We start from the raw sequence: 15,649 nt of genomic DNA on the forward strand, positions 1-15,649 counted from the left end.
AGACAAGCAGTGCGTTTCAACATTGTGGATTACACAAGCAGAGAGAGGAGTAGTATAAGGAGGATTATAAATGAACAAAAACTTCCGACACTGGAAAACAGACGTCGTCAGCTTCACAGTAGACTTACTTTTCTCTACAAGGTGGCCTGGGAGTTAGTAGTGCTTAGTACCAGCTTTACCACAAGACTCAGTATTAGTCAGGGAGAGTCCAAAACGATAAATAATAGCCAAACAATTTAGTGACTATATTACAACAAACTTTGTAGATAAAGGAATAGGTCCAGTTTGTGAAGACCCGGCCCTTTTTGGCTCCAAAACATAGCAGTTTTTCAAAATGGTTAAAATGTAAACGTTTACTTATTTATTGGAAAGGAGAATGCTTTAGCTACACAAATATGGGCTGTTTTTGACAATATAATGCACATATATCGGGTACGAACATTATTAAGTTATGTTAAACTACTGAAATCTTCACAATTTTAGCTTTTTGATTAAATTTTAGACGGTTTCAGTCTTAAATGAAAGTGGCCGCATTTGTGTTCAATTCTTAATATTGAAATGTAAGTTGTATTTGATGATAATACATAATATATATAAAGGTTAAAGATGAACACGGATGCGGCCACTTTCATTTTTGACAAAAACCATATAAAATGTGACATTTTGTGGCATATTTGATAGATTTTTCATATCTAAGCCTGGATCGGAGCGTTCTTAATGACTTAATCAGTTAAAATCTTTCACAGAAACTAATTGAATCAACTGAAATAGACACTTTTAAGTGTTTAAAAAGTGTCCAAAATCTTCCGTCAGATGAACCTGAAATTCAGGGTAAAATCGGCCCTTACCGCACTTACTCCTTTGCTGGTGCTTTACCGGTGCTTCAATGAAAATTCCACCTATAGCAAATTCGATCAATATAAAAAGTCAAAGACCATCAAACAATATCGTGTGTGCCAAGACAATTGAGAGCTTTTAAAGTTTAAGACTTCGGTTGCTCTCACAACGTTGGACTAATTTTCCAGCGCCTCTCTCCCGTTACTATTGATGTCATATACTGGCCCTGCAAAGTACACATTCAGATCAAGCAGATTAAGATATTTGACACTGGACGTTAAACAAACATGAATCCTTGACAAATCACCCCAAACCTAATCGCCCCACTTTTTCACCAACTCGCCCCACTTACGAAAAAGGTTAAAATTCCATTGAAAACAGGTTGGATAACTTGCTCCATTTTTGAAAAAGGGTAAAAATCCCTCTGAAATAAGGTCTACCAACTCTCCCCACTTGTGAAAAATAGATAAATCCTGATGAATTTAGTTCTGCAAACTCGCCCAACTTGATGCAAAAGATGCAAAACCGTTGTATATCTATGTTTCCTGAAATAAAATCAATACCTATGAAAACCTTAGATAAACATGCTTTTCCCGTTTGAATGGTCATACTCTAGTTATGTTTGGGCCCTTAATGGCATATACTGTTCGGTGTGTGCCAAGGCTCCGTGTTGAAGACCGTTCTTTGACCTGTAAAGGGTTGTCTTTAACAAATTGTAATTTAGAAAGAGAGTTGTCTCAAAGGCACTCATACCACACATTCTTATATCTATGTTGTAGTTCTTTTCTTTTTGTTGAAATGAAACCCAAAGAAGGGAGTATCAGTATTTCTGCAAGGATTTGTATAGTTTCTATACAAATCCTTGATTTCTGTGACGTGAAAGGCAACTAGTCCCACTTGTGAAAAAAATAGAGAAATCCTAATGAATTGAGTCTTGCCAACTCGCCCCGGCCACTTATGAAAAATAGAAGAGTTGAGTCATACCACCTCATAGTCAATAAAGATAATTTGATAAATTTTCGTTTTTAAGTGGGGCGATTTGGCAGACATGAAAATTATATAATCATTTAGATTCTACCTTTGTTCATTAAGTGGGACGAGTTGACAATATAAAAAATAATGGGATTTAACCTTTTTCACAATTGAGGCGATTTTTTAAAAAGTTGGGACGAGTTGTTAAACCAGTTTGGGGCGTTTTTATGAAAGTGGGGCGATTTGGTGAAAAGTGGAGGGGTTTGGTGAGGGGCGATTTGCCAGTGGGGCGATTTGTCCTACTTCCAACAAACATCATTAATTTTTTCTCAAATCATTAATCGTCTGAGGAAGAAGGCCCTTTTCGTGTATGTATTTCTCCGTTCATTCTTGTTCCATACTGATTCATATCGATAAGTTGTATCATGTTGTATTATATTTCTGATTTCGTTTCGTTTAATTTGATCGTTTCACAAATATATTAAAGTTGATCCGCAAAATGGATTGACCGTAATCAAAGTAGACAAGATGGCGGGCAAAAACACTGTTGCCCGTCTTCTTGGTCAACATAAGGCAGCTATACTAAGAGATTTGGATGTAAACAGAGTTTTACCACGACTGATAAAAAACGAAGTTATAACACAATCAGAAGAAAGACAAATACTAGAGTCTGGTGGTCGTAAAGTACAATGTGAAGTGTTTTTAGACATTTTATCTAAGAAAGGTGTTGGAGCATTTCATGAATTTTGTGCAAGTTTAGAAGAAAGTTCGCCACATTTACTAACAGGATTCTTATTAGAAAACCCAGGTTGTTATTTATTAAGAAATATAATTTTTTTAAGAATTTATCCTTGATAAAAGACAAATAATTTTACAAGAAATAATCTTGGACTTCAAAAATTATGTAGGTCTTGGACTATAGTCGCCGTCAGCTGAAATTCGTAGCGGTTATCGGTAAAAATAATCTAAATTATCAATCGTGTTCACTCAAGATATAGTTTTTCACATTCCATTCATAAATCGCAAAAAGAAAAACCACTACTGACCTACCTTTTAAGGGATCGCACTGTAATAATCCCAGGGTTGGCAAAGTATTACCCACCCGGGAATTCCCGGGCTGGGCAATACTCCCAGAAATGGGTGATAGTGGGCATTACCGGGCAATATGATTTTTTAAGCCTTTTTTTAACACAAAATAGTAAAAACTTGTTATAGTTTCATAGTATAACAGCTAAATATATACTTTTTATACAGATAACCATTGACAGTCATTTCTAGAAAATTCAATTTCATTCTCTTCTCTATTAATTTTATACCTTTTAATTACCAAGTATTGTTTCAATAATCCAAACTTTGAAAAATGCATTTTATTTCAGTGTTTAAGTAAATTGTTAATTTTGATTGTAATACATTCATATTGCTAAATAAACACCCTACAGGGCCATGGCATTAACACTTATAAAATTGAAAGGACTGATTATTGTTACATTAACAAATCTGTGTTCTAATCTGAATAATAACTTATTAATTAGTGACAGTACATATACATTATTTAAATGTGATGTTTCTTAAATACATGTAATTGTTAATTCTTAATAGGAGCTATATTCATTTGAAAAACAAATGATTTATTTGCTTTTTATTTACAGTTTACCAATCTAGACAAATGCTAAACAAACAAAATAGGGTATAAATATCTTATTGAATGTATTGCATTTGTGTTTATCACTGAATCCTCTTTAAAATTCAGACAAATATTTTATATTACCCAGTATTGCCCAGTATTTCCCACTAAAACCCAGTAAAACCCGGGTTTTCCCAGTATTTCCCACTGGGCTGGGCAATACTCATAAAACCCAGGTTTTTGCCAACCCTGAATAATCCTGACCTTCACTTTTTCATAGACGATTTTGAATGGTGGAATCAGCCATTGTTTTTACCGGAAGTGTTTCAGTGGAGTTCAATTTCATAAAAGTTGCATAAAGCGCGGGAAACCTTATCACATCAATGAAAGGAACATTTCAGGAAACTGCGTACAGTGACGAATGTCATATGTAAACAAATGATCCTCATAGAAACGAAGATGACGGAATTACAATGGAAAATATTCTGGAAAATGTGAAGGTCAGGATTATTACAGTGTGATCTTCTTCTTCTTCCAAATCTTCACATCCTTTGTAGGACAACCACACCGTTAAGGCATGTAAAACAAAACCCACCACCATACAAGTAGGAATATATTTACACTATAATTTGAATAATTCTATCCTCCACCGCTATATATACAGGATCACTTTTGCAGTTTCACATATATCTTGTTGTATGTATTCTTAGTTGCACTTAAAAGGTAGGCCAGTAGTGGTTTTTCTTTTTGCGATTTATGAATGGAATGTGAAAAACTATATCTCGAGTGAACGCGATTGATAGTTTAGATTATTTTTACCGTTAACCGCTACGAATTTCAGCAGACGGCGACTATAGGATTTCAAATTATAAATGTATTTTCCCTTGTAGATACATTTCAACATATATAACTGAAACCTTCTGGGAGAGCCTTTGGCCTAGATACACTATATATATACATCTACAAAACATGAATAAGTCTTTTAGAGTTACATAGATACATTGCAAGTTAACTTGTACCAACGGAAAATTGTACCATGTTAACTCGTACCAACGTAAAGTCGTACCACTGGGAAGTCGTACCATTAAAAATATATTCCAAAATATGAATGTATTATGGTGTTTTTTCTTTGTAAACTTAATAAAAAAAAGTTGAATTACTGGAATTTTATACTGGATTTTAATGAAAACTTAGACAAAAATACGATATTTTCTTAATTACCCTGCTAATTAATATTAATAACTTTGATTGTGTGATTAAATTAATACATTCCTTTAATTGTGTGATTATTAACTAATCAACTTGTTTAATCATATTATTACATTTTAATTGTTGTTATATACTTTAACAGCTTGGAATTAAATATATAATGTTTATTTTTAAATGAAATTCCCTCAGGAAATTCTTGATTATCAAAACACGAGCTGATATGAGTTTACTTCTTATTTTAAAAGTATTGTCATATTTTGATAACATTATGTAGACGTATTTCACAACCTTGTGCTAAATATTATATATAATAGATTTCATACTTTTAACTGTTGGTCATAAACAATTTACAACCTTTAAAACACAATAAATTAATTCTTTCAATGAATAAAATTCCTTTGAGAAACAAAAGAAAAGTACCCAAATCTATTCAATGTAACTGATTTGGAATGATTAAAAATTAAATCCAATGGTTATCAGTAAAAGTTTAAAAAAGAGTGTATTCAAGGGAGACAACAAAGCAAATCTGCCACGGTATTGTCTATCCAATACACAAGGAACATTACATTTGTAGCTACAAATTGGTCATTGTACTTTCAAAATTATTTCATTTTACAGACTTAAGAGGTATTGAGTTAAATAACAGTATATATTCATCATTAAACACCATACAAATGCATTTAAATAAGTTAGTACAAGTTAGTAGTGGTACGAGTTTGCATTGGTACGAGTTTTTTTTTAGTGGTACGAGATGACGTTGGTTCGAGTTAACAATGGTACGGGTTAACTATAATTCCATTGTATATACAATATATAATTCCTTAACCAGACTACACGAAATATGTCTGACAAATCCGGTGAATAATGGATCGGTCTGGTAAAATTTTGTTGAATTCCGGTCCGAATGTCTGGTGTTTTTCTTTCATGGATTTTTCTTACATTCTAGCAAAATTGCCAAACAATCTCAAATTCATTTTCATCTTTATTATCATGATTATTCATCACAGCGATGTTTATTTTGTTCAACAGCTAGCTTTATGCCGAAAATCGCCAATCAATAATGTGTAAATCCGGGTAAAAACATAATCTGACTATCAAAAACAACAATGGCTGCCATCATTGGCACAACCAGATCTAGAAATGTAAATAAAACTGGATCAGATTCTGGGAACGGATAAGGATAATTCCGGGTTTGCCGATTAAATACAATAATTGAATAAAAATCCAAGCAGATCACAAAATTCAGCTATGAAATATAAACACTAGAATTAAAAACCAAAAGATATATGAAAAAGAAAGAAGAAACAGGAAATAATATTTTATACAGAAACTCTAAATTGTGTTTAGTTCACAAACATTGTCAAAATCCAATAAAATGGGACATTACTCTTCACTGAAGTGAAATGCATTCAAGCAATTGTGCACAACTTTCATAACAATATACCCTCTTGTTACATCATTTTGTTTTTGTGCATTTTGGGGCGGAGTAGGGCACAACAAAGTCATATGTTTGTTGTTTTTTGTCGGATAATATACAATTAGATGTAAAAAAAAAATTGGTCTGGTTAAATTTTATTCGGTCTGGTAAAGCTAGGAGGCTTACCAGACCGAATGTTCTGTAAAAATAAAATTCATTCGTGTAGTCTGCTTAACAATAACAGTGCATTCTAGTCCGAGATAACTCTGACGTCAAACAGCTGTTCCAAACTGGGGACATGGGCCATCAGAGCTCGTCCCTTATAAAAAATTAGATATTTGTCCGTTCAAAATAGATGCGCTGCTATTCGCTTCAAGACCAGCTGCTGACTAGCTAACGTCCTTGGAATTAAATACAAATTGGACATCAATTTGTTTATTTTTCATTATTCATACCATACTTTTCAGTGAATTCAGTCACCTGTTCAAAGTGTTCTGAAAATTTTGAAAACAGTTACTTTTTGTACATGAAGGACCGGCAAAAATTGTAGGACTAACATATAATCTTGCTTTGTTAGTTACACAACTTACAGGTCCCAAAAATACAACACAAGCTCTTAGACAGAATACACAATATAAAAAACATGCAGATATAATAAGAAGATATGAATGCCAATGAGACAACTCTCCATCCAAGTCACAATTTGTAAAAGTAAACCATTACACATGTTATATATATATATATATATAGGTCAAAGTACGGTCTTCAACATGGAGCCTATGCTCTCACTAAACAGCAAGCTATAAAGGGCCCCAAAACTTTGTCTAAGTCTCTGGTTGTCACTTTCACATGTAACTTTGTCTAGGTCTTTGGTTGTCACTATTAAAGCAGTGGCTTACCCAAAATTTATCAAAAAGAGGGGGGGGGGGACATTGACTGCATAAGAGGGTGCCTGCTGCAGTCTTAGTCTTACTTTGTGATTCTCAATATAATCAATAACATATGCATCTATCAAAAAAGGGGGCGGGCCTCCTCTGCAAAAATTTTCATCCAAAACTTTGCACAAAGAAACAACTGCATTGTGATAAAATAATTGTTGTCCAAGTCCATCCATTGGATTAGATTCTGCTCCATCTAACATGTCCAAGTTAATCAATCCATTGGATGAGATTCTGCTCTATCCAACATGTCCAAGTCAATTCATTGAATGAGATTCAGCTCCATCCATCCAACATGTCTAAGTCTGTCCATTGGATGTGATTCTGCTCCGTCCAAGTCTGTCCATTGGATGTGATTCCGCTCCATCCAACATGTCCAAGTCCATCCATTGTATAAGATTCTGCTCTATCCAACCAACATGTCCAAGTCCATCCATTGAATTAGATTCTGCTTTATCCAATCAACATGTCTAAGTCCATTCAATGAATAAGATTCTGCTCCATTCAACATGTCCTAGTCTGTCCATTGAATGAGATTCTGTTCAGTCCAATATGTCCAAGTGCATCCATTTGATGCAATTCTGCTCCATCTAACCAACATGTCCAAGTCCATCCATTGAATGAGATTCTGCTCTGGACATCAAACAAACATGTCCAAGTCCATCCATTGAATGAGATTCTTCTCTATCAGACATCATGTCCAAGTCAATCCATTGGATGAGATTATGCTCCATTCAACCAACATGTCCAAGTCCATCCATTGAATGAGATTCTGCTCCATCAAACCAACATGTCCAAGTTCATCCATTGAATGAGATTCTGCTCCATCAAACCAACATGTCTAAGTCCATCCATTGAGTGAGATTCTGCTCCATCCAACCAACATGTCCAAGTCCAACCATTGAATGAGATTCTTCTCTATAAGACATCATGTCCAAGTCCATCCATTGAATGAGATTCTGTTCCATCCAACAAACATGTCCAAGTCAATCCATTGGATGAGATTATGCTCCATCCAACCAACATGTCCAAGTCCATCCATTGAATGAGATTCTGCTCCATCAAACCAACATGTCCAAGTCCATCCATTGAATTAGATTCTGCTTTATCCAACCAACATATCCAAGTCCATCAAATGAATAAGATTCTGCTCCATTCAACATGTCCTAGTCTGTCCATTGAATGAGATTCTGCTCCGTCCAACATGTCCTAGTGCATCTATTGGATGCAATTCTGCTCCATCCAACCAACATGTCCAAGTCCATCCATTGAATGAGATTCTTCTCTATAAGACATCATGTTGAGGTCAATCCATTTGATGAGATTATGCTCCATCCAACCAACATGTCCAAGTCCATCCATTGGATTAGATTCTTCTCCATCCAACCAACATGTCCAAGTCCATCCATTGAATGAGATTCTGCTCCATCCAACCAACATGTCCAAGTCTATCCATTGAATGGGATTCTGCTCCATCCAACAAACATGTCCAAGTCCATCCATTGAATGAGATTCTTCTCTATAAGACATCATGTCCAAGTCCATCCATTGAATGAGATTCTGCGCCATCCAACCTACACGTTAAAGTCCATCCATTGAATGAGATTATGCTCCATCCAACCAACATGTCCATGTCCATCCATTGAATTAGATTCTGCTCCATTCAGCATGTCCTAGTCTGTCCATTGAATGAGATTCTACTCCATCCAACATGTCCAAGTCGATCCATTTGATGAGATTGTGTTCCATCTAACATGTCCAAGTCCATCCATTGGATGCAATTATGCTCAATTGCACATGTCCAAGGCCATCCATTGAATGAGATTTTGCTCCATCCAACCAACATGTCCAAGTCCATCAACTGGTTGAGATTCTGCTCCATCCAACATGTCCATGTCTATCCATTGAATTAGATTCTGCTTTATTCAACATGTCCAAGTCCACCCATTGGATAAGATTCTACTACATCCAAGATGTCCAAGTCCGTCCATTGGATTAGATTCTGCTTCATCTGACATGTCCAAGTCTATTCATTGGATGATATTCTGTTCCATTCATCATGTCCAAGTCTATCCATTGTATGAGATTCTACTCCATCAAACATGTCCAAGTTCATCCATTTGAGAAGATTCTGCTTGATGGGACATGACCAAGTCCCTCCATTAGATTGTATTCTGCTCTATGGGACATGACCTAGGCCCTCCATTGGATAAGTTTCTGTTCCATTCCACATGTCCAAGTAAGTCCATTGGATGAGTTTCTGCTCCAACCAGCATGTCCAAGTCCATCCATTGGAGGAGATTCTGCTCCAACTAACCAACTAACATGTCCAAGTTAGTCCATTGGATGAGATTCTGCTACATCCATTCAACATGTCCAGGTCCATCCTTTGGATTAAATTCTGCTCCATCTGACATGTCCAAGTCCATCCATTGTTTAAGATTCTGTTCCATTAAACCAACATGTACAAGTCCATCAATTGAATGAGATTCTGCTCCATCCAACAAACATGTCCAAGTCCATCCATTGAATGAGATTCTGCTCCATCTAACATGTCCAAGTCCATCCATTGAATGAGATTCTGCTCCATCTAACATGTCCAAGTCCATCCATTGGATGAGATTCTGCTCCATCATACATGTCCAAGTTCATCCATTGTTTAAGATTCTGTTCCATCCAACCAACATGTCCAAGTCCATCAATTGAATTAGATTCTGCTCCATCCAATAAGTCTATCCATTGGATGAGATTCTGCTCCATTTAACATGTCCAAGTCCATCAAACTTTTGTATTTAAGTTTTCTTTGATAATAGTCACTTTAATAAAAATAAAGAAAGCAGCATCAATTTTGGCCAAGTAAAACTTTAGTATTGGTGATCAGCCTTATTTATACAAGTAAAACTTTAGTATTGGTGATCAGCCTTATTTATACAAGTAAAACTTTAGTATTGGTGATCAGCCTTATTTATACAAGTAAAACTTTAGTATTGGTGATTAGCCTTATTTATACAAGTAAAACTTTAGTATTGGTGATCAGCCTTATTTGTACAAGAAAACTTTAGTATTGGTGATCAGCCTTATTTATACAAGTAAAACTTTAGTATTGGTGATCAGCCTTATTTGTACAAGAAAACTTTAGTATTGGTGATCAGCCTTATCTATACAAGTAAACTTTAGTATTGGTGATTAGCCTTATTTATACAAGTAAAACTTTAGTATTGGTGATCAGCCTTATCTATACAAGTAAAACTTTAGTATTGGTGATTAGCCTTATTTATACAAGTAAAACTTTAGTATTGGTGATCAGCCTTATTTATACAAGTAAACTTTAGTATTGGTGATCAGCCTTATTTATACAAGTAAAACTTTAGTATTGGTGATCAGCCTTATTTATACAAGTAAAACTTTAGTATTGGTGATCAGCCTTATTTATACAAGTCTAAATTGAATACAATGTTCAAAGCTATGATTGCATTGGATAAAAACTGCAATTTTTATACGAACGCAAAAAAAATTTTGCGTTGTATAATGGTATCATGTCGTCGTTGTCTACGTCGTCCGAATTTAGTTTTGGAACAATAACTTTAGATTTAGTGAATGGATCTCGAAAGCAGTGTAAGGGAGGTAATTCAAAAGCAGTTAATATGGGGTTGGTGGTGGTAGTTTTCAAATTGTTTTCCCAAATTTCTCAAATTCCAAATTTTTGAAAAGTTTGAAAAAGAAATCTTTAATTGCACAATATTGCATAATAGATTTGTAAGATCTTGACATTTGTTTTGTGTCAGAAACTCATATATTATGTCAAGAATTTGATCACAATTCAAATTTAGAGCTGTATCAAGCTTGAATGTTGTGTCCATACTTGGCCCAACTGTTCAGGGTTCGACCTTTGTGGTCGTATAGAGCTGCGCCCTGCAAAGCCCTTGGTTGTTCATGTGCTTGTAAAACGAATTTCACTGAAGAGGAGTCTTAAAAGTACAGCACAAACAATATTTTCCAAATGACCAAAAAAGTGAAAAGTATATCTTAACAAAACACATTCAGGGAGGATTCCAGGTGTTTTCAAATGGGTCCCTTGAACATCAAATTGGGAATTTTTATTCTAATTGGGAATTTTTTAAGCATAAAATCTATTAAAGATGAAATAACATTATTTTCCTGTAAAAACGGAAAATGTATATTATTAAGTTTAAACTGTTCACTGATGTTCATGTAAGTTGTAACATTTTCAATAATTCTGGATGGGCTACTGTTATTACATGAATATCATTGAACATGATGCACTAGTCTATCATCTTAGCAATAGTTACTTAGGCCTGTTACAAAAACATATATTTCAGCTAACATAAACCACTGAAAAAAATCATTCATCAGGTATTTTTTCAACAGCAGGTCATCTCTATAAATTTACATTGATTCAAATGGATTTCAAATTGAACTGGTCATTTGTTGAATTTAGAAAAGCAATTACAAAAGTTCATATACTTAATTGATAAGATATTTCAAGCATTGAACCAGTGTTCTTTAAAATTATTTGAATCATCTTCAAAACTTTTGAAATAGTTCCATAATGATGACATTGTATTTCATGAATGGTCTTTAATCAACATTATTTTCAAAAAACACTCAAACTTTTGTCTTTTGAGGAAATAATTTCTTTTACAAAACAAGTTTTCATCACATTATATAACCTGCTCTGCTGGGCGATCTGCTTTTATGATTAATCTTTATCTATCAATATGTTATATCAAAATTTGAATTTTCTCTCTGCCGAGGTGTGCTTTGACACCCATTTTTATCAACCTGCTGGGCGATCTGCCTTTACAAGATCGAATACTCCTGTTACCTATTAATCAGTTGAATTCGGCTGATAAAATTGTTTGCCACATGTTGACATAATTAAATCGTTGTTAATAAAATGCGATCGTGAACAGCATTCTTATCCGGGTTTTAAAACGTTTTGACAACAAACTATGAAAAATTATAGTTGCCTTTAAAATCGGTGACAGAAATCTTTATTTTATTTTCCTGAATTGGGAATTCATTTTCATGTACATTTTTTGGGGCCGCTGTCAGATTTAAGGGCCGCTAAGCGACCCTAAACTATATAGTGAAATCATCCCTGACATTTGACTAACAGGTACAACTGATGTCCTTAAACCCTACTGACTGCAATATATATATATATATCTACTGATGTTTGTAAACACAACCTTATATAATATATGTATTACAATGATTACAATGTCATAATAGTAGATGTATTATAAACAAACAAATGTGTAGAAATATATCTTGTTTATTTTGTACACAAAAAGATTTAAATTGTGGACTGGAGTAAACCAGGTACAATTTTATCTCGTCTTTTTCCCAGGGTAGATTTACAATCCTGACATCCCTATTTACCTGTTTGTTTGGACTATTCTGTAGTACAATAGTAAGACTTATAGACTAGTACATATGTCAAGATAGGTAAAAAGTTCACCTGTTAAATGTAGGTCAGGTATAACGCTTCTTAAAACACTACAGGTAAGACAATTTTAAATAATTCAAAAAATATAATTTGCATTTAAAAGATGACTTGTAGATAGTAAATGGGATTACTAATTGTAATATAATCTGCATTGAAGTTACGTAAAGAAGGTTATTTAAAAATTATCTGTTAAAATTGTCTTTTAATTGGTTGTACGATATTTTGGCATAAAACCTAACTTTATAGTGATATGACTAAAAGATCATGTCTTTAACTTTTAAAATTAATGGGTAAAATGAGTCATTTGTAAATCCTAGATATTATATATTAAAATAAAAATAACAGCATGGAGAATGGTGTGAATTATTACTCATATTGGACTTAAAATCACAAAATTGTCATTAGAAAAATTACTGTTGTTTGAAAATAAAATAAATTCCCTCTCATGGGCCTCTTTAATGTTGATATCGGTGCATCAACCTTTTTGTTGTGTATATTTAAATATGAGAAGATAAACAAGACGCATGGCTTCAAATGGTAAGATTTACAATTTTGTACACAAACTCAAATGACATATTCCGTCAGGCGATAACAAGTAATATTAAACCTCATTTTCACTTCTATTTCATTAATTTTGTTTTACGATTGATTGGTGATTGCTAGACATAAACTTAGCCAAATTTGTTATACTGTTGTGATTTTGATTGAAGATGTTTTAGTTAGGAAAGATCAGAACTACTCTGTGCATTTACTATTGTGATTGTTAGACATTGTCTCAAATAACAAACAGAGCCAGGTTTCAGGGGGGTGGTGTGAAAAGGGGGCTTGAGACCCCCTTATTGGTGAAAAATTTGGTTGAGTATTTTTGGAATCTCTTTAGCATGACTGCAGCAGACCCCTTTTTATGCAGTCAATCATCCCCCCCAACCTCTAATAGACTGTATGACTGTTGTCTATCTATACAATAAGGCCAAGAACTTAATTTTCACAAGTCTAAAAAAGTAGGAGAACAAAATATAATAGAGAGTACCATAAGGGTGCTACATGTATCAACATCCAATTTCCCTGAATTACAAAAAAAAAAAAGAGGTAAAAAAATGTTGCATGCATTATTATTTCAATAGCCTGCCATTAGACAAAAACATGAGATTAAATCATTAATTAATTATTGGGATTTTTATGAAACACTGCATACATTTGTACATGTAAAACTCCCAAAATTAAAAAAAAATTACCTTATTTACAATTTACAAGAACAAATACAAAGTAATGAACTTCAATAAGAGGAATGTTATTATGTTTGTCATTTCATGCCTCATTTAACACTGTGGGATGTTTTATGAGGAAATATTTGAAAACAATGATTTGTTTGGTCAGAGAAAAGCTATGTTACACACCGATTATCTGTATTTCAGTGTGTCTAAACTGTCTATGTCTGAGGAGTGGTGGTGGTGGTGTTTTTGTTGTTGTTTTTTTTTTTTTGGGGGGGGGGGTATTTTATTAGTAAATGTATGATAAGAAAACTATTTTTTTTCAATTAAACATGAAGAAGGAAGAAGTTGATTTGTTTAGTCAGGGAAAAAACTTTTGTTAGGCACCGACTATTATATATTTGTGCGAGAACAAGTCTTTTATTCATTACATGAAATTACTGGGTTTTATTTGCTATTAATTAAATTCTTCAATTTATTTCCTGGCATTCTAATTTTTAACACCTTTTGCATGAGAACTTGAAAAAAAATGAGAATGAAAATAAGAAACACATGTATGTCAAAGATACAACAACCCAGCCAAAGAGTAGACAACAGCTGAAGACCACCAATTGGTCTTCAACACAGCAAGAAAATCCAGCACCCAGAAGTTGTCGTCAGCTGGCCCCGAAATTAAATTGTGTACTAGACTAGTTCAGTTAAAATGGATGTCCCTCTAAACTCCAAAACGTATAAATGAACTAAAATAAAAAAAAAATACAAGACTTTATACATGAATCCAAACTGTTTGAATGTTTTAATCTGCTAGTCTACCCGTCGAGCCATGATATCATCATGTTATGGCTAATTTATTCTATACAACACCTCAAACAAAGGAAGTATAATGTTACCAATACTAGCATGAGTAATGATTTAACATATCTTTTAAAGTTAACACCTTGTTAAGGTCTTTCCTTTTACTAAAGGGAAAGACCTTACTGTATTTCTTCTGATTATTATTATTATTAAGGTCTTTCCTTTTACAAAAGGGAAAGACCTTACTGTATTTCTTCTGTTTATTATTATTCTTTTTCCGCCAAACTTTGACGAAGTTAGCAGCCTAAACCGTAAGACGTGTCGCTTTTATGTTCACACTTTGTATCGGTGTCATGAATACCTATCTGGAACTCACCCTGTTAGTCGAAATATTTTGTCGGTTCGGAGTAATTCCTCCGAAACCAAAAAACCTTGTTATCGTTCCAACACCGTAACCGTAATAGGTAGAAAATAAACGAAGGGTGAAATTTGTTCAGGACCAGACCCCGGTTCTTCGTTACATTTGGATCGAAAAGATTCAACGACTCATTGGTAGGGTTATGCCCCTATGAAAAATAACCGGTGTCGGTGGACAACCAAAACTCAGAAACCGTAAGTCGTAGAGACCTAGGATTTTCACCATTCATCATCAATTCATGTGACTTTGAAAAATACCTTAAGGTCAAATGTGTATGTTGACCTTGACCTTTGACCTAACACCTAGTTATCAGAACAACTCAGAAACCATTATACTTACAGAAGTTTTAAATAGTGGAAAATGTTTGGGTTATTACGGGGCAACTTTGTTACATTTTGACCGAAGAGATTTGACCTTTTTGTAAGGGGCATAACCCCTGTTTTAGGTTTCTGAAAAGACAAAATCAGCTTTTACTATATAACCAAAGGTCCTAGACCCATGGGGTCTTCAGCAATGACATTTGGGACCAATGACCTTGACAAAGGTCAAAAGGTCAAAGGTCAAGGTCATGTACCAGATAGCGAATTTAGTGATTTTAACCTTATTTAAGAGATTTTCAATGTGTTTTAAAGATTTTCAGTGTGTTTTAAAGCTTTTTAAGGTTGACCTTGACCTTTGACCTTAAAACTTTTAAGTCGATATCTGAAAAACGATTGTACTTACAGAAATAGTAAATAGTGAAAAACGCGTTGAGG

General features: G+C 34.0%; 1 protein-coding gene across 11 annotated transcripts in view; it reads left to right on the forward strand.

The window, feature by feature from the left end:
• The first annotated feature begins 2,309 nt into the window (after nt 1–2,309).
• LOC143052938 (tight junction protein 1-like) overlaps nt 2,310–15,649 on the forward strand; it is a 107,397-nt gene continuing 94,057 nt past the window's right edge. For 7 of the 11 annotated variants that reach the window (XM_076226104.1, XM_076226107.1, XM_076226108.1 and 4 more), the window contains exon 1: nt 2,310–2,617. In XM_076226104.1, the coding sequence (XP_076082219.1) occupies nt 2,338–2,617 (280 nt within the window). In that variant the 5' untranslated portion in view covers nt 2,310–2,337. Of the gene's footprint in view, nt 2,618–12,398; nt 12,527–12,979; nt 13,008–15,649 lie in introns of those variants that run through there. The other 4 variants (XM_076226113.1, XM_076226112.1, XM_076226116.1 and 1 more) reach the window with 2 other exon arrangements.

This window comes from Mytilus galloprovincialis, chromosome 11 (assembly GCF_965363235.1).
Source record: "Mytilus galloprovincialis chromosome 11, xbMytGall1.hap1.1, whole genome shotgun sequence".
NCBI classification, from domain to species: domain Eukaryota; kingdom Metazoa; phylum Mollusca; class Bivalvia; order Mytilida; family Mytilidae; genus Mytilus; species Mytilus galloprovincialis.